Raw genomic sequence first — 24,140 nt, forward strand, 5'->3', positions numbered from 1 at the left:
AATAAGCAATTCATACTAAAGTTTTATAAGCGTCATTATGGGAGAAATTGAATCCGACATATTACTTTTTTATCTTGATACTTTTGTTTGTATTATTCCTGCTTCCTAGATTTTATTGAAACTAATTTTTTAATCGTTTAAATTTGATATTTCATATATCAAAAGGTATACGTATACACGTACCATTTTATAATCCTAATCTTGAGCTATGGTTCATGATTTTCCTTATATTCCTGTCTGCATGTCATTGCTTGTTTCCTTCTGTATAAGTATAGGATAAACCATCGTATGTTATCATTCTAGTAATATTGAAATAACGTCATAGAGTTATTGCAACAAATAAAGGTTCCTCTAGGAAGCAGCACGCCTTTCCAAACGTATTCAATGATCTCAATATTCGTTATGATATTCTTTATTAATTTAATGAGTAATATCAGAATTCAAATAAGCTTCTAAAAAATTCAGAGTTGAAGATCCGCCTCTTTAAAGTTGTTTTTTATATTTTTTCTAGTCTGTACATTCAATAGTTCATTTATTAAACGCTAGCAGAGTGGTGAGTGTTATAGATGTGGAAGTAGTTGGGATCTTAATGGGACATAATATACATGAAGAAGTAGCAGCAGCAAGTATTGCAGACCGAGTGTGGAAAAAAGAAATTTCACACCGAAAGTATTACCTACCTTGATGGAAATGTGAATATTTGAAATGTAAAGTTGTATACACATGTTTCTGGAAAAACATATACAGTGATCCACAAAAGTGAATGTGACAGGTTTCTTGGAAGATCACATCATTGAATCTAGTTTCAACCGGTTTATATCTGGGGATTTGAAAAATGCAACAGAGCTGTCGATTATTAAAATTTTGAAAAATTATCCAGATGGAATCGAAAATTTATGAATAAAATTTCAATAAAAAGGTGCTCCTGCGTGACTACTACGGGGTGGGCCATAAATTTTTCGTTTTTGTAACCGATCTAGTGTAGAAAGCTCGCGAGGGTGGCTGCTCTTGCATCGTTTCTCGATTCTTTAAAAATTCAGACACATTGGATCAATTCCAAATGTAAATGAAACTTCGAAGCATCCAGCATGAATTTTGAAGAATAAATAATGGTTTAAAAACCTAAAAAAACATGCCTTTATATCAAAATAAACTAAAAATTGAGAAATAAAATTTTCAACTAACTTAAATATGTAGTATGTAGATTAGTTAATAAGAGATATCATTAGAAATGTGTATTAGAAAGCACTTCACCTTTTTTTACATTGAAATAATATCTTCTATCAATCATTCCACACTTTTTTAAGTGTAAAAAAATATTTGTTAATTTCTAGTTTGTATTGTCGTCGGTCCTTCATAAATGTGCAAAATTTTAAATAGGACGATCCAAGTTTATCACCGCGCAAGCATTCAGATGATTTGGTGGTACCCGAATAACTACTTGTTGAACTTAAAACTGCATCTCTCTAAAATTCAGTTAGTGCAACAATTGGAAGAAAATTATGTGTTTTAAAAAGGGAAAGAGCGCTTGGGCAACATTGTTTCTTGGAAAAATCTCATTTTCTCTTGAATTGGAGTATTAACAAACAACATTACAAGATTCTGGAAAAAGAAAGTTCCAAATTAAAACGCTGATGACTACGTTCACTATGTTTCCTGGCAATATATTCAATTGGATTTGAAAATGCTCGCGGTTATTCTGTAACTTCTTTGTAGATTATGTGAAAATGCGACGATTTTTTTTTTCGAGCCGAAGTTACATCAATATATCAACAATAGAGCATGAATGGAAAGATGCCAACGAGGATTTACCCATAGTTAAAAAAATGTTCCTCAAGCGCGGAGATATTCCTCGGCTTTGCTGCAGTCTAGACCTATCACAAGTTGATTTATTTTTCTTAAAAATCGATTTGATTTAAACAAAAGCAATACAAATGAAAGAGAACATGCGCCATGAAACATAACATACCAGTCGATATGTGTCGAAGAAGTTTCGGAAACATAAAGGCCAGATTTCAAGAATACCAGCGGTGGGATTGCAGCCACTTGAACGATATTATTCTAAAAAATAATTTTCCAATTTATAATCTTCATTTAGATAAACATTTTTTTCGAGTAAATTTTTCAAAAGTTTATGGCCCACTTTGTATTACGGTGGAGTAAATTAAAATTTGGCTGAGGAATATTATGATGAATGAATTGAATGTCAGGTTCCAAAGGAATGGCCTGCTCGGTTACTGTATTTTACAGTCTTTCTGTTCTGTAAAGGTATCTTATATGAAAGGTTCACACCATTGAATGGTACTAGAATGTGAAGTACATACACATACATCCTGTTCGGTTATAATAAGTGTCTTAATTTTGGCAAATTCACGGTTTCTTTGATATTGCCTTGTTTACATGTTTTTATCTCAGAGGCGATAAGTTTATATTGCTTTTGATATGATTTAATTAATTATTTGTTTGTTTACTTCCTAGAATTGTAGAAATTTATTTTTGTTATAAATTCCTGCTTGTTTAGCACAATTCTAAGTTATTATGAACGAAATAGTAAGTAGTGATCATTGAATTTAAATTTAAATAATAAGAATAGTGGTAAGTAAGTAAGAGACAGTGCGTATAAATTTACCCCACCGTTAGAAATAAATAAGAAAAACAATACAATACAATATTGGCATCATTCAATAGGTATTTTCAATGCCGCTTAAAAGAGACATCGTTTTCCAAAATTCACTATTTATTTTGATGTTTTGTTCCAAAGATATGAAATTGGACAATAATTTGCAATATCACGGTTTAGTTAAACTTTCAGTTTTAGCAAAAATCATTTCAATTTGATCAAAACTCTTTATTCATTGTTTTCCAATTTATTTTGCTGAAATTGGATTGAAGTAGGAATACTAAAATTCAAAATAAATTATATGGGAGTAAATAAAACAACACAGTTGACATGCTTCCATATAATTTATTTTGATTACACGTTTTACATAAATGGGAGTTTTGACATAAATTTCATTTTTTTTTGGTGTTTTATACTTATCTAAGAATGGAGGTACTTACAGCGATATTATGGCAGACTATTACATATAATTTCATAATTGGGAGGACATTTCTTGTCAAGAGGTGCAACAATAAACGAATCCTTATAATATTATTCATAAAACGTGTGAAATAGTGTCATAAAATATTGTGAAAATCTGTATCTAATGGAAGAGTAAGTGGAGCAAAGTTATAAATGTGAGAGTTGAATACCAAAAAACAGGTAATCCATATAATTTAAATTGTGTTAAAATTATAGATGATAATTTGGAATTTGAACTATTCTTCAATTTACTGGAAGGTGAAATATAATTCTCCACAAATCTTATGTTACCTAATTCCAGCCATGCGTTTATCAACATAAAATCAATAGTTTCGAAAGATTTGCCCTGTTATTGCATCCTCCTGACTATTTAATTAAATACTTTCATAAATAAATATTCTCTATTAAGAATTTTTATCACTTCCTAAAACATGTTAACTGATGATAGACTTTCCAAATGTGGTAATAAATTATATAATAATAACATAAACATTGATATAGTTGTTGGTCTACTTTTTAATAATTTCGTTATCTTTTTCGTCGTCAACTTTAGTTGCGGGAGTTTGTGCGGGGGTGGGATCGTCTTGAAAGAGGGGATTTTTCACTTCCATTTCACCAGTCTGCAACAGAATACATTCCAAGTGATTAAATTCTTAACAACTATAACAGCATTTTGGTTTCAAAAGAACGTGTAACAATTTGCATTTAAACAAATGTTTAAAATGTGTTTGAGCTGGTTAGGTTAGGATACCAAAAAATAAGTAATACATAATAGTAAATACCTAATTTATAACAAATACTTTTTTATACTTTATACATATACAGTTTATTTGGTAAACAGGACAATTGAACGAATGGATAACCTAAAAGTACTTTTATTTTTGTATTCAGCGTACCTAAAGTACATTTATCGAAGAACAATAGTAAATCAAAACAATGATCAGTACCTGATCAGCACGTGAATATCCCAGGCGAAACGCGGCGTGGCATCGTTACTGATCCAAATTAGTGGGACTATAATCTACTACAAATAAAAAACCGCGTTGGAGGAGCGAGCGCCGCATCGCTGAAGAAGCCGTTAGATCAGATATAGTACGGGGACGGCATCGTATTATCGTACTGTAGTGAGACTGTTTATATTTGTCTTTTGCATAATTTTCTTAAACATGTCTGACACGTAGAGAGATGATGAAGTTGTTGACATTAACTATACTCCGCCTAAGAAGAGAACTAAAATAATGCTAGGGAAAAAGATTTGATTGTTGATATTTATAAAAATGGAATGCAAGAAATTGATGACAAGACTGTTGAAGACGTAATTTCTAGAGCATCCAAATTTTCTGACGTTAAAAATATTTTTCATGAAGCTATTAAAGAATTACACTTGATAAGTGGAAAATGTGTATTCAATATGTCCAGGAAAAGGTTGAAACCAAAATGTGTAATATAGACATTCTCATTGATGTGCAAGTTGAGTCCCTTATTAAAAATGTCGACGACAGTAGAAGCTCAATGTCATCTGAGGAGGAATAAGAAAATGTGTTTATTGAGGTAGAAAATGAAGATTTTATTTCAATGTTTCAATACACATATTATCTTTCAATTTTTGTATTTGATGTGAGCAATAAGAGACTATAATAATTGGAAAAAGTAGAAATTCGATTATTATTAATACCTGATTTTTGAATGAATGTGTTATGCCATATTTCGGCCGTTCAATTTATACCTATTCCAAACTTTTACATTTTATATTTTCGAAATAATAATTGTGCATAATTATTTATAATTTATATTTTTAATCTTCTTTATGAAACCGCAAATTATTTCTTAACTGTAGAGTAAGGTCCTGTTACATGGTTGACTTTGGCGTTTTCAATCCTGATCACATGCTCTATGCGTGAATATGTTTTCGTTTACTATTTTTCTTCAATAAATAGATTTTAGTATAATTTTCGACGAAATCATTTTATTCAGACCTTAAAATTGTTTATGTTATATTCATATTCAACGACAACAAAAGAAATAAGGATACGGTGTCCACAATGAGGTGACATGAAATTTGATGATGTAATTAATATAAAGCTATACTTTCACAAATATCATTTTATTACGAGCTCATTAATTAATACTTTTCATTTTAATGTTTTGATTTTCATAATAAAATAAATGATCCAATAAAAAATATTCTGCATATAATATGAAGTATATGTATACATCTAAATTGAGAAATTTGGAAATTAACTTAGCCGCAGTATTTTTAACTAGACAAATCACAGAGAAAACTCTAGAATATATTCGACCGGCCTTCATTTGCTTAATTGACTTGACAAAGCCTTTGACAGAGTTAGATTAAAAGACTAATACCGTTAGACATCATCAAAATAATCGGAGACATGCGACATAGGGACAACAAAATACAGGCTAGAATAGACGGACAACTTACAGAAGAAATAAACATAGGCACGGGTATAAGACAGGGAGAATCCCTAAGCCCCTTACTTTTAAATTTCATAATGGATGAAATAATCAAGGCAGTGAAAAGGAGGAAAGATTATAAGATGGGAAATAGAGAAATAAAAATTGTCTGCTATACAGATGATGCTATCCTAATAGCAGAAAGTGAAGACGACCTACAAAGATTGGTCCACAAGTTTAACATAGTAGCAAAGATGCTGAACATGGTAATTTAATCCTAAAAGACAAAAACACTGGTCATTAGCAAAGAACCGATATGATATAAGATAGAAATTGACGGTACCAGCATTGAACAGATTATGGAAACTAACTACTTAGGCATCACTCTATCAAGCTATGGAGATGCAGAATCAGAAGTAAAAAACAAATAAAGAAAACCAATAGAGCAGCAGGATGCCTCAATAATACAATATGGAGAAACAAAAATATTAGAACGGAAACTAAGACTAGAATTTACAAAGTTGTTATAGGACCAATAATGACATACACAGCAGAAACGCGAACGGATACGTCCAAAACACAAAGAATGCTGGAAAGAATTGCCTATAGAAAAGATAGAAGAAGAAGAACTTAACATCGAGTAACATTAAGATAATGTTACTTGATATTGAAACAATCTTGATATATTTTAAATTGTATTAACTCTTAACTTCTTCGCTCATTTCATGTAATTTTATATGCGATAAATAATCCTTAAAATTATAGTTAACTGACCCGTATCTATTTAATAAATTCTCTTGATATTTAAATCGTTAATTGTCATAGTTCTTTTTTTCGATATATAACCTCTAATTTATTTTACTACCCCAGCGAGGTTAATTCTGGAAGTTGAAATTATACTCACGGGAGCGAGACCTGGACATTCGTATACAGTGTAATCACCCTCTTCGTTTTCTTCGTCGCTCTCAGCTTCAGATGCAGAGCCGTGACGTTCTCCTGGAGGAGCTCTTGAATATTAACGTGATGGAATAAATTGAAGTTAGTAGAAAGGAAAATTATAAAATTTATAGTTTTCATATCTATTTTAACAATGTCTTACCTTTCCATGGCGATAATTTGTTGTTTTTGATGTTGATAATGGTACATTTGAGCAGATTGTGCCAGACGTCGATCTCCCGATGGAGAAATGTCTTTATTTGGTCCGGTTACACCGTAAGCTGGATATTCAACGTCGGAAGCATTTTTGACATGTTTCTGTAAACTAGAAATTAATGTGATAGTTAGATGGATATTTCGGATAGTTAGAGTAGACTATTAGCTTCATTGCTTCGTATTTGCTCACCAAAAACAAATTTCGTTTCCTATTGTGTCGACAATTACACAGTATGTTCAATGAGTACGCTTACTGTTAGGAATATATTGGATAAAACTTATTTGAAATATTCCAGATCATACGCGTAATTCGATTAACAGAAGTATTTTATTTGAAAATATTCTAATAAATTTTCAATGTAGAAGGTGAATTTTGTTTATTTATTAATTGTTATTGAATCATTTCTCATTGTCATTAATTAGATATGTTTACTGTAATTAGGAACTACAATTTTTCGTTGTGAACCAAACAGAATTCAAAATATTAGTTACGTGGTTTTATCAACACACTCTATTTTATTATTGATTATCCGCTTAGTTGTTTGAGCTAATCAACTATCAGTATTGCTTCCTTTATTTTCCAAATGAAGTGGACAATAATAATTGTTTTTTCATTTCATGAATATATAACTTTTTTTTAGTAGAATTTGTCCTACCTATCAAGCTTTGTACGATTTCCACTGAAATAGTCTTGCTCGCATATTTTGAAGAAAGAAAAGTGATGAAAAATTCTACTTTGTGGGCTTTTATATTATGGATCGAATTGTGCTTGATAAATATTAATATTTACATTAAGAATTATACAGAAAATATCGTCAATTTATTCTAGATGTATCAGATGAACAGCATTTAATGAACATGATTATGAGTATTAATTGTAAACTGGAGCTTACCGAGTAAGTGATTCAACTTTTCTTTGTATAAAAAATGTAGTATCTCGAAAGAAGTTTAGGAAATTTTATAATCCCAATGCAAACATAAAAATTTGTCGAGAATTTGTTGTGTAAATGGCATCAAAATGATAAAGAAATACGCTCTATTGTAGCGGTCAATTCCCAAACAGATAAATATTTAATTGGGAAATTTGAAGGAAATTTAGTATCAATACATCGGAAACGTGCCTGAAATAATCACATAGTTTTTAAAAATGCCAAATTGTTCGAATACCTATCACTGATTCGAATATTTTCTTTGCGGATTTTTAAACTGATGTGCTGAGATTCAAACAGTATCCAGGCTGAGTTTTTGAATCCCATAATTAATAAATATATAATCGCGACCGTAATCCTTCATGATTGAGAACAATGGAAAAAGCAATGGAAAAGAAGGTAGATAGGAAGAAAACCAATTACTGGGACAACCTACTAGGGCTGAGACAGACAAGGACTCTTCTAGGAAACTATAACCAGAGAAGATCATATCAGATCAGAGAATATATCAACCTAAGTAAGAACAATCTATCGGGGCACTGTCGCTTCAACAAACAATTGAAGACGCTAGACTTAGGAGATAATGCGCGGCGTGCAGATTTTCTTGCACAGAGGATGAAACCATTATCCACATTCATTCAAAGTGTGAAACACTGAGGAACTTCAGAGCACTATACCTGATAGCGCTTGAGATAGAAGATCTCTGGCAATTAAAGCCATCTCACATTCTACACTTTTTAAATGAAGTGGAATTAACGAATCAGCTGTAAACACTGGGTTCTCCAGTATCGTAGCAAGTAAGGAGGTCACAATAGATCTTTTGGGTCAAAGTGTATACGATACCCCAAAATCCATACATACATACACTGTAATCTTTTGCATCAGGACGAAATATCGCAAAGTCTAGCTATGAGAAAAAATTTACATCAAACCTAAACTGTAGTAGAAGCTCAGTAGTGTGTAAATAGTAAGTAAGTAGTAGTAGTAAATAAAAAATAGTAAATGGAATCAGCACTAGCACCGAATTATGATTAAAAACAGAAATGCCATCAAATGGTATACGAATGGCTTAAAAACAGCAGACAGAACTGAAATAGGATTGCTAGGGCCCAGAAACAAGAATTCTGAAAGCTTGTGTAGTTTATCAAGTATTTTTCAAGCAGAAATATTTTCAATCGAACAATGTATTCCGTTTAATTTGAAAGGATACTATCGTAGACATGAGATTATCGATTAGCAAAGCAACTCTCCCTTACAGGGCTTACGTAGATTTCATCATGTTGATATTAGGCTATTTAATTTTGGGATTTAACGTTCAGCATTGCACTAAATAAATATTTATATAAAATATTTCAATCTCAATCACTTTATTTCAATACGATTAACGAATTAATATAAATAATCAAATAAATTGAATACAATCCTGTCTAGCTCTACACACTTCAACGTCTTATCAATATAGCGTTTAGTTGCGTTCATTACCATGCGAGACGCATGTGGGTTGTTAGTTGTAAGAAAACTGCGATAGAAAAATTTATCATTTAATGTGTTCGTTCCATTGTTTGAAATATTAGAAATGGAGTTTAACAGAGATGGTGAGTTCAATTTTTTATAAAAATTATACTTGATATCATTTTATATGGCTGTTATTTAACATGGAAAGAGAAAACATTTATAACCTTGTTATATACACCGAAAAAAGTGTAGAAGCACAAGTGTTTACAAGCGTACGCAGGTCTGGATCTTGAAGTTTTTCGTATCGAGTTACAAATTGCAAACTAAATAAAATCTTGCTCACTTTCATGTTCTATTTTGACGTTAATTCTGATAAAATCTATCAAAATATATTGCGGTCTTATCGAGTAAAATTCATTTTCAAAAGATAACTAACTAATTCAAATATGGTTTTACCACAATATTATTATTGTGCAGTCTACTCATATGAGTATTATACAGCAATTATAGAATAACCGCTTTTATAATATATAATATTTTAAAAAATTCGGGGTTACTTGGGGTGTGCAGGATAAATAACATTTTCATAAAAATTAAAATATGAATTTAAAAAAGTACTTAACAGTAGATAGAAAAGTAGATAAAACATTTTTAGAAATGATATTGACGTTTCAGCGTTTCCCGGCATCACCCAGTAGCGTATAAAACAAAACTTCTAGTGAATAAATCTGAATGGAAGTACTGCTTTTTTACGTTATGCTTATGAATAAGTGGAATATATCGAAAAAAAAAATTTTTATATTTATAACACGACTGTATCAAAGTTTCGAATGTGTAGCAAAATTTGGAAATTGGAAGCGTCGATAAGCTTCCATCAGAGAGTTTAAAGCCGGACGCACATTGAGTCGCGGGCGTTTACTGTAATCTTTTAGAATTTACTAGCTCATATGTTGGCCTGTGTCACGTAGTTGAGTTATCAGTCAAGATTTTTTTTTCTTATTTACGGCGGAAAAGACTTAAGTCAAAGCCGTTAGTTGTTTGTCAGAAAATTCCGATAACAAATTGAATTCAACATAACTTTTCGTCTTTTTTTTTAAACTAATTTTAAGTAACTTTTTTACATTTAGATAACTAAAATAACAAAAGAAGATTAATTTATTAAATTTTCGGCTATGATATTATCGCTCCTGATTATGACTGATAATGGACGGTAAAACGTCAGAACTGTGAAGTAACTCACTTAGGTAACGCAGTTTTCCTGTAACCTGATGAACCCGTTCACAAGCCAAATGGTCGACGATAGGGAACTATATACACTATATGTATACACGGTCAATATTATTGTACATTATATTGTGCAACGTTATTGAGGGAGCGACCATACACGGTCAATATTATTGTACAACCCACAGTTCAATAAATTTGCGCAACCCACAGATGAGTAGTCGTGCATCTTGGTTTGAGTGACAAGGTTTAGTTATCATGTGTGATTTGGATGCTGCAGCGTGTGTGGTAGTTGCATTGCTAACCAACCCGAAGAAGAGGAAGAAGTGGATATGCATGAAGGAATGGTTGAAAAAAGAAGTGAATTTACTCATGAAAGACTGCTGAATGTGTTTCGAACAAGTGAGCCAAATGACTTTAAAACTTTATCAGATTAAACGCAGAATCGTTTGATGAGTTATTTCGATTGGTTGGGCCTCATATGAAAAAAGTCGATACTACTATGAGAGATGCTATTCTTTGTTCTGTTGCTGTAGTCTTTGGACATTGTCCCACAAAGCCGGTAACGAACGATACACTTCTATTACCTCTAATAAAAACTTCTTTTCATTAATATTCGACATGTTTACTAACAATTATACTTCACACAGTACAGTAAACCGTTACACTATATAAGAAGCAACACAATTTATGACACACAATTTCAAACAATACTAGCATGAGCAAGTGGACAGAGAACTGGCATTATATTGCGCAATACTACTACCCATACACGACACAATATTTTGAGGATTGCACAATATATTTCTCACTTTCTGAATTCACTCAATATATTGTGCAATCTGTTTTTCGCCTTCAATCTTACTCATACATGTTCAATAATATTGTGCGATATAAAATATTAATAATTTTTTTTTATATCCAAGTTACTGACTAAATGTTATCAGCAGTAAAATATTTTCATTGAATAGATCCATTCTTCGTCATTTCATATGTGATTAAACAGAAGATAATAAAATAAAAAAGAATCACAATCTGGCAATAATGTCATTGTTCCAAGGTGTTTAAATTTACGGGAATTTACTGCATACTATTTTTATTTTTGCAGATTATAACGAAAACTTTTCTCTCCGATCAAATTGAGGAGGTCCCTTTAGAATATATTAAAATAACAGTCCTATCATCACACTTTTAGAACATTTGGTATACTGAGGAATGCCTAGAAATCTCTAGATCATGTAAATTGTTGTGGCAAGGCAAGTTGTGCATCATTACGTCCTTCTATGACATTTTTGAATTGTTTTATGTACTTTAAATAAAGTTTTTTCAAGACAGGATTTTTCTAAGACTCATGGATTGAGAATTTTATGGAAAAAACTAATACCTTAAAAATTACGGCTAAACGTTGGTTCGGTTAGGTTTCGGAGTAATTGATATCTATATCTGTCTCCTAAAGTTTCTCCATAATCGATTGTGTGGTCGGGACAACATTTTGTTTGTATGAATTTTATATTGTATTTTTTACCTTTCACATTTTCAAATATTTATTTTCCACTGTGGTGTCTTGATAAATCACCTTTTCGTTGGGTTTTAGCAATATACTTTTTTCTATTTCAAATCTTTGAATCAATAAATCAAATACTCATCTTAATTGATAACGTTACAAAGTGATTATTTAAAAATGTTTGATAACATACCACTTCACCTTTAATCCTTTTAATTCCAAATTACGTTCATTATGGATACTATTGACTATTTATTCTAATTACCAATTGAAATTCTATTTCACATTTTTTTTAATTTGCAGAGCACCAACATCTAAGATACAATCCCTTGAAAGCAGAATGGATTCTGGTCTCTCCCCACCGAGGTATGCGCCCTTGGAGTGGACAAACGGAAACTCCAGAAGTTGAAGTAGTGCCTCAGTTCGATCCTACGAATCCCCTTTGCCCGGGCGTAAAAAGATCCTCTGGGCTAGTAACCCCCAACTACACTTCTACATATGTATTTACAAACGATTTCCCTGCTTTACTTGAAGATGGTCCAGAGCCTGAACCTAGCGACGATCCATTATTTCAAATACAGGCTGCTAAAGGTACATGCAGAGTAATATGTTATCATCCACATTCGAATGTTTATTTGACGAATTTGGAAGTCAAAGATGTTATTTCCGTGATTAACGAGTGGATAAATCAACTTAATGAATTAGGACAAAAGTATACTTGGGTCCAAATTTTCGAAAACAGAGGAGCTATGATGGGATGTTCTAATCCCCATCCCCATTGTCAGATTTGGGCTTCTAATTTTTTACCAAATGAACCAAGAGTTAAAGATACGAATTTAAGAGAATATTTTAATAAATACAAACGACCTATGCTGATGGATTATTTACAAAGAGAAATTGAAAAAAAAGAAAGGGTAGTTTACGAAAACGATGAATGGGTAGTACTAGTACCGTATTGGGCGATTTGGCCATTTGAAACTATGGTTTTGCCAAGAAGAAACGTGATTAGGTTCTCTGATATTGACGATAAACAAAAAACAGCGCTTGCCGTAACTCTACAATCTATAGTAGCCAAATATGATAATCTATTTAAATGCAATTTTCCATATTCTATGGGTTGGCATGGAGCCCCAACTGGTAAAGAAAGAAATATATGCTATCCACATTGGACGTTTCATGGAATATACTTTCCACCATTATTACGATCGGCTACTGTTAAAAAGTTTATGGTTGGATACGAACTTTTAGCACAAGCACAAAGGGATTTAACGCCCGAAAAAGCAGCTGCCTTATTAAGAGAACAATCCACGACGCGATTTTTGTAATTACACAAAACTGGATATATTTAAGTGTATGATAAATTATTGTTCCTGAAAACTCAACAGTAATATAAACAAAATCAAAACATTGTTTCACAGTATCACAATTTATCGATATTAAATAACCCCACTTCCGAGCCCTCTAAATGACCTACAATTCCAATACATGATTCGCACCATTGAATTAAACAATTCAACGGCCAAAAAAAACTTTTCTCACCCTTTGAATCATCACTAGATGGCCCCTTTACTTTAAACCCAAAAATTATCTTCTTTATCCCCCACTTCGGCTGCTAGAGACGGTTTACAATTTCTCCCTCCCTTCCTGAACAATTTCCTTATTGACATTAAGTGAAACCTGTTCCTAAATCCCATCCGGTGTTGCAGGTTTTTTGTAACTTGGTGAACCCATTCACCAGTCAAAAGACCTACGATAAGGAATGATAAATCGTCAACTGTTCCCGCAATTACTTAAACAGAAATAAATTATTATTTACGAGATGTTAGATATCTTGTCTACGCACGTCCCAAAACACTATTATAGTATTTGTGCAGTAGCGGTTTGAAACGAACGTGTTTTTTTCTCGTGCCTAAAACCATGTATGAAGAAAAACAGGAACGACGTATCAATCTCAAATTTCTCGTTAAATTGAAAAAAAAACTCCGGCTGGGTGCTTTAAATTATTGCAAGAGGCCTATGTGGATAATTCTCTATCTCGTGCGCGTGCTTTTGAGTTGTGTAAGCGCTTTAGTGAGTCTGAGGCCGCCAATCATAATTCAAGGCAATGTTGATTGTTTTTTTTTCTACATTTACGGTAACGAGATTACTGAATGGCTTCCAGAGGGTCAGACTGTTAACCAGACTTACTATTTGTCAGTTTTGGCAACACTGCAAGAACGAGTTTATAAAAAACCAAGTTGTGCAAGAACAGCTCGTCAATTTTGCATCAGGATCACAAGATTTGTTTGTTCCCGAAGATAAATTCTGCTTTAAAAGGGACCCGATTTGAGTCGATGGTAGTGGTAAAGCAAAAAACGGCAGAGCTCCTTAAGGTCTTCAACTCTGCGGTATGGCCGCAGAGACCTATATATAAATAATTGCATGGGGTGGAGCACTTTCAGGATAATATGTCACATTTATACATTATACATTTATACATTTAGACAGATCTCATCAGGACAAAAGGCGCAAATAATGCAATCGCCACGGAAAAAGTGTTGTTAACCTCTGAAAAGCCACTCTTCCGTTTAATCACCTTCGTATAATGGTTCAAGATGATATAGGAGTATTGTGAACATATGCTAATTCATTATATAGAAGGTTTCCATCTCCAAGAGTAGTCCGTCTTGAGAAACGATCATCAATTTTACAATGTTTTCTACTTTGCTTTAGTCTTCGATTGTATAATATTCTTTTTAACATGAGAGAAATATGTTGTATTGAACAACTTCCATTCCACATAGTCTATGCCTGCCAGAAATGAACTTGTTAATACGAATTTATAGAGATACAATCAAAATCAGACATATAATACGTGTTATAAAGTGATAAAATATCAGCTGTCATTAACAAAGTTCATGGACTATTGCAGCACAAGTAATTATATATTAACAGATATTATAACAACAAGAAGTGCGTTATAGATGTTTAATAGATTTAATATTTTTGAAATTTTACTCACTTGTACCATCCAATGCCGACTGCAATAAGTCCTACAGTGGCAGCTGCACTGATTCCAGCTACTACGGCGATTATATAAACACCAGCTGTATTTCCATCTTCCATTGTAGGTTTAAGAGGAACCACTCTTATTCCATCTTTTCCATCTTCATTTGTTTGTAGACTATTTGCTGGAGTTACTTTGTCGCTTCTCAAATTCACCAAGAATACTTCCGATGGAACTACCTTAGTCGATTCTGAAGATTTTTCCTCCTCTGTAGTTGTTTCTAAGAATATAATTATTATAGGAACGAATAGATTTGCTGTGGAAATAGTTTTACGAAAGTTGATAATAAGAATATTGCTGGGATTTGAATTTTTAACAAGAAAAACATGTTTTCAAATATGTACAACTAGTTTCTCTTACTGTAGGATGGAATGTATGTGTCGTTGTAGAAGCTAAAAGTATTCTTGAAACTAGCTTATTGAAATGTTCGTATGTGAGCCAAGACACGCAAAAGTGATTCAGTAATTTGTATATTATTTAAAGTGAATAAAAACCTCCTTGTGTGGTTAAACGATTTCTGAAGCTCAAGAAATTTAAGTACAACACTTTAAGTCTCTTCAAATGGAGACACGAAGGTATTAGCAGATTTGATACTTAAAATTCAACAGAATCGAATTGAGAGAGAATAGAAATATTTAAAAAAATTTAATATGGTTATAATAAATACCTATAATTTGTTGTATGGTATCTTCCACATTTCTGAAAAATCTAGGATCCGATGGAGGATAAGCAAATTCTGAAGGATTTTCTGCTAATTTAACGTAACCATATCTAATTGTAGGAACTTGCCGGTCACGTATATCGTCCAAGCTGATATCTTGAGAAGACGTGTGTGAATGCTCATCATTAACTGGAGGTTTATTATCCAATAACAGTCTTTCATTATCTCTATATTCTTCATTTAATAGCTTCTTTTCGAGTAGCCTTTGACTATCATAGACATCTTCGTCTTTATCGTAATCAAATGTTAAGCCGTCGTCTACATCTGGTGGATACATCCGGGCATCCTCAGGAAGCTGCAAAGGGGGTATGTCCAAGTCAAAATTTTCAGATTTAGCGAGATTATGCAGAATGAATTGTAATTTTGGATTTACATGATGTTCACGAGATGGACGGTGCTTATGTAATTCAGACCTTTGCCAATCAATGACTTCTTGATATCGACGATGTTTATCTGGAACTATTGATATATTATTATATATGTATTTTGAATCAATTACTTCAAATATCAAAACTAACAAATTGTCAAACTTTCGGATGACTATATCATGTTTTATTCACCTGAATTTACATCATATTCTCTAGGTAACTCTGGTTCCAAATAATCTAATTTTTTTTTAATTTGGTAAAGATAACCTAATCGATTAAATTCAGGAATTTTGTAATCTTCTATTTGAGAGTCTTCTTTGGGCACATCGAAATCGAAATCCAGACCTGAAATAAAGGAAAATAGAAGATAAAATGGACAATTTTATATGATCTAACCAATCAAACACCATCTGTAGTAGTTTAATCTATTGTTGATGTATCGTCAAAGATGGTTTTTAGTGTTAACAAACGTTTAATAATTTCTAAAAATAAAAATTCTACAACTACTATGAAAAATGTAGTATTTCTAATAGCTTACTATTATTTTCCACATTACAAAAATTTATATGTAGTATCAACAAAAGTCGATAAACACTTATAGGCTACTGTCATTTAAATTACCTATTTGATGAAACGGTCCACCTCGGGAAATTTAATAAAAAAAGAATTGAGCATACTGATAGAATCGTCAACTCTATTGAAGAAGTAATCGAACTCTACACTGAAATAGAGGCCGAAATTGCACCGTTTGTGATTCAACCCTCAATGAATATAACCTTACAATTAATATAACGGGAAATTTATTAAAGAAGAATCCGGGTTAAACCACACAAAGTTATACAAATTTCATCATCAACTATCAAATTACTGTAATTGTACTCCTCAAATTTATGCAGTTGTAGAAAAAGAATAGTGTGCAGCATATGAAAAAGTACTTATCTCACTAGTATGTTTGCACAAATTTCCACACTCGTGAGAAAAGTTCAAATTTTATCACCTATTGCAAAATATACTATCCCAATTTTCTTCTAATTTACTGCCATTTGTTTGTTTTTTATGGTATCAAACGACATCTATCAGTACATTTTTTAAGAAAATTCTGATGCTTCAAAACTGACAGATATTTTGAAAAACTGGGCATTCCCAATGAAAAAACAAATGGACAGAACTATCAAGTTAAATTATGAAAGCTTGAATTGTTTCAAAAAGATTACAATATCATTTTCAATTTATTCAGTGATGTGCAGTTCCAATGTTCCCCGATGATAAAACTGCTAAAGCGGGAGCATCTACAGCAAGTGCCGGAAAAAGAAAACAAGACTCAGTTTTTCTGAAGCACTGCGAATTCGTCAAAATAGTACAGCGATATGCTTTCTTTCATTCATTAACGGACCCTCGCCAGCTGGTTGAGTATCCCAGATACACCTCCCTTCCAACTCCAACAGATTGATTTGGAATCAACTCACGATAGGTACGTGCTATCCTAAGTGAACCAAGCTTTTTGTTTAGTTCTACTTTGAGTAGTTCCCCTATATCTCTACTCTATAGAGCACGATTAAGTTTGAAATGATTATGGGGACTCTTTGGTCTCCAAATTTTGGTATCAGTGGGGATAATTTGGTCGTTGCTACTTTTGCAGCAGCCCAGTGGCCTGAGTATGTAGAGGTTCCGAGGACCCTTCGGTATTGTGAGAATTACGAGCTCGGTCATCGTTTTGGCTAATTCTTATAATGGGAGATTGTGAATATTTGTTTACAGCAAACATACTATTTGTTCGAGGAATTTTCTGCACTATCAATATTTAGGCAGAAAGAGTAATTTGGTGAAATTGTTGAAATAATTCGATCTATTTGGTTGAGATTTGAAACGAAAAGCTTGGCTTTGAATTAAATAGAAATAGTTGAAAAAATTAAAATTTTCAACACATGTTTTCCATCCATAATGGTACTTGAATGTTCATAAAAACTGTTCATATTTCATTACATAGATTATCTCGTTTGCTTTGGTTTCTAATTTCACAATCATCCATAAAATTATTCAAAAGATAAAATTCGAGTTTCACCCTTAAAGACGTTTCCAATGAATAAATATCTAAGAAATGATTCACGGGAAACCCAATTTCATGATTAAATGAATCTCCAACTCCACAAAACCGAGGCCAATCTACTAATTAATGTGTAGGAACACTCCTAGGTTTATGTTGTTTTTAACTAATCTGACTTGTGGTAAAAACTCCAATTGACAACACAAATTCACTATTTATTTACGTCAAAATACGAGGGCAATTCGGAAAGTAACCGCCTTTTCGGCGTGGAACTTAAAGTAGGGTTCAAATTGCTATCAGAAGGAATCTGTAAGGGCCAAGCGTTTACTATTTATAACGTGACAAAATGTGTGCCTCAATAAAAATCGCGCAAAATGTTGTGGAGATTTTGATTAACTGTGTATTAAACAAACCTGTTTGATGGTAACGGTGTTTGTTAAATAAGATCTCAGTTATTGCCTTGAAACCATGGAGAACAATGATAGATGAGGGAAATACTGAAAACATTTTAGAAAAATAATTGGGATTCTTTTGACACGACTAATTAAAGATAAGTTTATAAGTAATATTTTCATTGTTCGTTTTTGTAGATTTTTGTCTTGAAAGAGTACGATACCATTTTATTTTCAAATATTTTATGTTAACGTTATTAGTATTTTAATAATGGGGAATTGAGGCTTATAAACAATTTAGTAAACTGTTCAATTTGTGAGTTTTCATATAATATCCGATTGAGTAGCCGACGACCTTACCTGGTCAAGTTTGGAGCCAAGCTGAAATGGCCAGTACTTGCAATGTATTAAACAACACCTTAATTTACGGAAGGGAGAGAAATAAAGTCATATTATGGAGCGAATCCACAACGTACTTACGTCAGACAAACACTTAGACGGACCATAGACGGATCGTAGACTGAAGCAAAGCCCTAATCACAGAGTATTCCGAAATCGATTATCACAAACAATATATATATTAGGCAATTTATCCAGACAATAGGTAATGTGAATGAGTTAGGAAAATACGATACAAGACCGCTACATCTGACTAGCTTTTATGAAAACACGAAGGCACAATCTAGGATTTGAACCAGTTGGCCTGATTTCAAACCAGTGACGTAGGATTTTCTGATTCTGAAAAGCATTCATAGGTTAGCGTGAGGGCGTACAAGGAGACTGCAAAGAGGTTAACCAGGCACCAGGCAATTGGGACTAAGAAAATTTGTCATTATTAGTATAAAATATCTTGGGGGATAAGTCATTAAAGGGTTTTGTCACCAAACGTCATGAGTCTTGGGTAGTGTTCAACTTTATTATGATTTTATTCGTATATTTATAAGGTTTTCATTACAAATATTTATCTTCTTTCATAGCATGATGAATGCAATGATCGAATCTCATCATTTTATGTTTTTGGTGGATTGATAACCACACAAAACCAATTTATCTATTGCTTTGAAATCACGAAAACTGTACTATGGTGTAACAAACTAAAAGTACCATTAAACAAACGCCAGAAACGGAGATATCTGAATCCTTTATAATATTCTGAATTGCTCCTATTTTGAAATATTGATTTTGTTTTATATTTTATATATATTTGTTTTTATTATGCCAATGGGGTTACTTCACCTATTGCAATAGCCGTTCAACGTTCAACGTTTGGAATTTTAAATGTTTATTCACCATTTGCTTTGATTTAATTCGTAAGTATCCTCAATATCCTCTTTCTCATAGCCATTGTTGCATATTATCCTTGTTCCGTCGACTGTTTGGAATAAGAACATTGTAGCTGATTTATTTCATTTTTAGTATGTTAGACTATATCCAGTATCAATATCTAATAAAAATCGTAATACCCATCATAAATTTTCACATTAAAAGCTGGATACCCCATAAATAATAAGTTCAAAGTATCGAGAAAAGTGAAAAAGGTGAAGAGCATTCACTTTTTTCTATTAAACTACATATACGAGGGTTGCTACTTAAGTTTTGACATAGACAAATGAAAACAAGTATTTATAATTGAACAGGGATTCATTATTTTTTCAAACATTCTCCATTAAGATCAATACATTTTTGCATGCGATTGAACTAATTTTCGAAACATTTTTTCCATTCCAATTGAGGTACATCCAAAACATGTTAATTGAACCCATAAACCGTTTCTTCGCAATTTAGTTTTATTGGGTGCCAAGCAAAGACTACGTCAGATGACCCATCAATTCGATGTTTTGACTGTTCAAAAACGTTTTGTTTGAACTGATATGGTGAGAATGATTCCTCTTCTGCGATTGGTTTCCCTGATTTTTCCAAATAATTATGGCAAACAAATGCTGGTATACATTTCAGAAATGACTGACCTACTTAATGGAACGGTGGCTACATATCCAGTTGTTCCAAAAGAACGAGCGACTATTTGCTTCGAAGTGCTTCGTGCGAGAACAACGTTTAATTTTGGTCTTGTTGAAAGATCCATGTAGACAATTGTTGTTTAGTTTCGGGTTTATATGCATCGATTCATGATTCGATATTATATACATCTTTTGAAACCTTGCGATTGAATTTTTTCAGCATTTCTTTGCTTCGACGAGCTTTTTTTGAGCGATTTTCAAATTATGCGACATCCAATGCAAACCAATCGTTTTAAAAGCGAAATATTCATGAAATATTAAATGTATGCGAGAGGAACAAATGACCAAATATGCCTCAATCTCAAGGCTTTTCATATGACGATCTTGCAATATCATTGTACGCAAGGCATTGATGTTTTCTTGCACAACAGACGATCACGGTTGAATTAGGAAAACGTTAGCTTGCGATTAAGCTTCATTATGAAAAGTCAAAGCGATTTGATCGACACACCGCTGTTGGTTTAATCCACGTCGAAAAGAAAATCATCATACGAAAATTCAATTTTTTTTAAGTACGTCTACCATTAAAAATCTCAAACTTAATGGTAGCAATGTAAGATTTGAGATATTAACATCATTTTTGCCACACCTCAAAACTTAGGTAGCATTATTTATAAAGATTAGCGGTATAGAAGCAAACTCTGCCTAGGGTATCATTTGCTAGAAACTCCATGCTAAAATCTTACACGAGACTTTGTTGCTGAAGCAGTAAGCAGTATAAATCCTTTATCGAAGGAATCTCCAGGATTAATTACATAGTAATTCGTTATAAAATGATTAAAATTCAAATTAAATTCCAGTCAACTTCAGCAGAATTATAGAAAGTTATAAGTGAGTACTGCAGATAAACTGAAAATGTTAGACGTAAATTTATATTTCAAAATTAGGTCATTATAAAATGTAGTTTAACTTGCATTTGTACAAATTTTAATATATGTCGAATATACACATTCTGATATGTACTTTCGTTGTTGTGTGGAATAATATATACATGTACGAGTATGTACGTATGAAGTGTTCTACGACAATTTATTCATGAATTTAATCAATAATTTAAACAGTCGTGAATCAATAAAGTAGATATTCGAATAATTTTCTCAATGGTAACATATTTCACCAAACATTTTTAATTATTGTCAATTCCTTCGACTATGATATCATAAGCTAGCGAATAATCAGCAGTAATTACACAATTCTGTAACGATTTTAGTACTGCCAAAATGAGTGGAAAGAATACAAAATAAAGAGACGTTAGAATAGTAGCATAGCTGAAGTGGAACTGAATAATCATAAATTGGAGACCCCGAGAATACAAAAGAGGCAGACAAAGGATACAAATAAGACGGGCTGACGAGTTAGAGCAACATTTAGGATTTAGATAGATGAATATGGCAACAAATCCAAACGATTAAAAAAGGCTTGAGGAGGCCTATGCCTAGAAATAAATAAAATTTGCATCGTATGATCACTTTATTCTTCGCCACACTATCCAGGATTGTCTGGCCTCGAAATAAATGTTTCTTATTCTAATTAAGAGGTTTAAAGCCAAATCCCCATAATTTTGTTAGTTCTCTGAATTCTTAAGAAATTTTTCAAAATAACGATGCTGCTTTTACATCATTTATTAAATGTAAAAAATCGTTGTCCTTATACTAAACATGAAATTTTTTTAAATAAAGGCTAAACGCAGACCAGATTTTTGCATCTACCTCGAAATTTGATGTCTGAAAACCAAAGGTGGATTTATAACATTTTTTCCCAGGTGACATGTTTTTCATGGACACCAGTCTTTCTCAATTTTTCTCTTCCGGTTTATAATTAAATAAGACATTAAAATTTAGTGTTTCGACGTTATTCATAAGAAGTTCAACATTTTTCACATGAAACATTAGAGCCATTGATGGGTAAATAAGTTGTTTCGAAACGAAGTCTACTTCTCGTTTACTTTTTATAAAAAGCAATAGTCATAGCTATATGTTTTCAAACAATATACCTGTATGGTAAAACAAATTTCGATTTCCGTCTGTCTGTAAGCATTCATCAGCTTTTTATATTGGAAAACCCTTCCTTTAAACCCCCACAATGTCACTACTGAAAACAACATAATTGTCTAACTGGAGAATGGGAAAAGCCTTTTCACAATTACGACAGAACGAAACTTTTCCCGAGATAAAAAATGTCTAGATTTCTTATTGAGATATTTATGTTATTTTGGAAAAAATGTGCATGGGTTGTTGACGATTCCATATCCAAATAAAGTTTCACTAATTTAACTACAAATATCACACAGTATGAGTGCTTTTAAAGCCTTTTGGCAGAAGATAAATCATTTTCCTTTCATTTATACTATATAATTCAATAAAACTACAATCTTGAATATTGTATTTCGGCTCAGTTCAAATCACGGGTGCGCTAAACTTGAAATAGCTTTGGCATATTGTGGATGACAACATATCAAAATTAAAAATTAAGAAACAGAATTAATTGGATACGATAACATTGAGTGTGATAAAATCATTTTCCTAGGAAATATCTACAGTTATACATTTGACGTAAGCTTCGGTGTTTTCACGCCTCCGCGCGACTTTTTAAAGATAAGTTAACCTAAATTTATCACCAAAAACGTTTCTTTTTGTAGACTTATTGTTTATTGTTATTGTTTAAAAACTGGAGATTTGTCCGAAATTTTCCATTCTATATTCTCAAGTTTTTTAGTAATCTAAGGTGAAAAGCATTTTTAGTGAATACAGGCGATGTTATACTAAAACACATGTTTTTATACAAAGACATAAAAAGGTAAGAGTATGATAAGCCACCCCACGACGATCATCATGAAACTCTATACATAGAGTATTGATAATACGAGAAATAGATTCACCATATCTATTTTATGCGGAAGCATTTACTTCCGGAGATACCGAAAGTGGCCATTACCTCAGGAAGGCTAACATGCATATTCAAAGAAAGTTTTGAAAATAGTACATTGGTTCCATAGTAGGCATGGGAATCAACAAGAGTTTCATTTTTATGTGGTTGGTGACTAAATTTCTAAACGTGTTTTTGTCTTTTGAAATGTGGTACAGTCCTTCTATGTCTGAACCTATTTGCTTATCTACCAAAGCCAGGATTTATCTTCAATTTCAATAAACTTTCTTCTCATGTTGAGGTTTAGATTTCCATTTATAAATATTGAAAAGAATTTGACAAATATTTTTAGAGCCATTTCTATTCAGATTTATTTTTTACCCCTTTACTAACAAAATTAGACTGTCTGACGCGCGTTTCGATAAACAAGTTAACGTCTTCAGAGACTTTTTACCTGTGATACCCAACATGCAGCACAACTTCAGTCAAATCTTAGTACTTAAGGATAGTGATATTTAGAAATTAAAGAGCGACCCTATTGTTCAAAACCGAAAGAACAACCAGAGTGGAATTTCGTTTTATTACTGTATCACATAGGGATTGATGTGACTGTTATATTAAGTTTTTCTAGACTCATTATTGTTTTTGAATTGTTGAAATGATTTTATTCTATCCCTGTACAAAGAAAGAAAGAAGCCATTCAACAAAATACTAAGTTAAATTGAATCAGAAAATATCGTTCATGTTAAACCCATAAGCTCAATATGTTATTTTAAAATAAATTGATTTCACGATCAATTCTGGCTTGAAAAGTAAAGAGGGTTTGTGAAAATAAGTCTCAGATTCAGACTAATTCAATACGAAATTTCATTTAATCTCAGTTTCAACAAAAGTCTAGACTGGTTAGCAAGGATTCCCTATTATT

At 32.3% G+C, this 24,140-nt stretch overlaps 2 protein-coding genes across 2 annotated transcripts in view; one reads left to right on the plus strand and one right to left on the minus strand.

Annotated features, from left to right (window-relative positions):
• Nucleotides 1-2,248: 2,248 nt before the first annotated feature.
• The window catches only part of LOC130444148 (uncharacterized), a 28,344-nt gene continuing 6,452 nt past the window's right edge, over nucleotides 2,249-24,140 (minus strand). The window contains exons 2-7 of the mRNA XM_056779189.1: nucleotides 16,089-16,241; nucleotides 15,475-15,987; nucleotides 14,763-15,027; nucleotides 6,597-6,758; nucleotides 6,402-6,504; nucleotides 2,249-3,702 (exon numbers count right to left, since the gene is read on the minus strand). Coding sequence (XP_056635167.1) covers nucleotides 3,592-3,702; nucleotides 6,402-6,504; nucleotides 6,597-6,758; nucleotides 14,763-15,027; nucleotides 15,475-15,987; nucleotides 16,089-16,241 — 1,307 coding nt within the window. The 3' untranslated portion in view covers nucleotides 2,249-3,591. The remainder of the gene's footprint in view (nucleotides 3,703-6,401; nucleotides 6,505-6,596; nucleotides 6,759-14,762; nucleotides 15,028-15,474; nucleotides 15,988-16,088; nucleotides 16,242-24,140) is intronic.
• On the plus strand, nucleotides 9,021-13,172 carry LOC130444149 (probable galactose-1-phosphate uridylyltransferase). The gene is made up of 2 exons (XM_056779190.1): nucleotides 9,021-9,173; nucleotides 12,065-13,172. The coding sequence occupies exons 1-2, from the start codon at nucleotides 9,155-9,157 to the stop codon at nucleotides 13,084-13,086; spliced, it is 1,041 nt and encodes a 346-aa protein (XP_056635168.1). The 5' UTR covers nucleotides 9,021-9,154; the 3' UTR covers nucleotides 13,087-13,172.

The sequence above is a fragment of the Diorhabda sublineata genome, chromosome 5 (genome assembly GCF_026230105.1).
Source record: "Diorhabda sublineata isolate icDioSubl1.1 chromosome 5, icDioSubl1.1, whole genome shotgun sequence".
In the NCBI taxonomy this organism is placed as follows: domain Eukaryota; kingdom Metazoa; phylum Arthropoda; class Insecta; order Coleoptera; family Chrysomelidae; genus Diorhabda; species Diorhabda sublineata.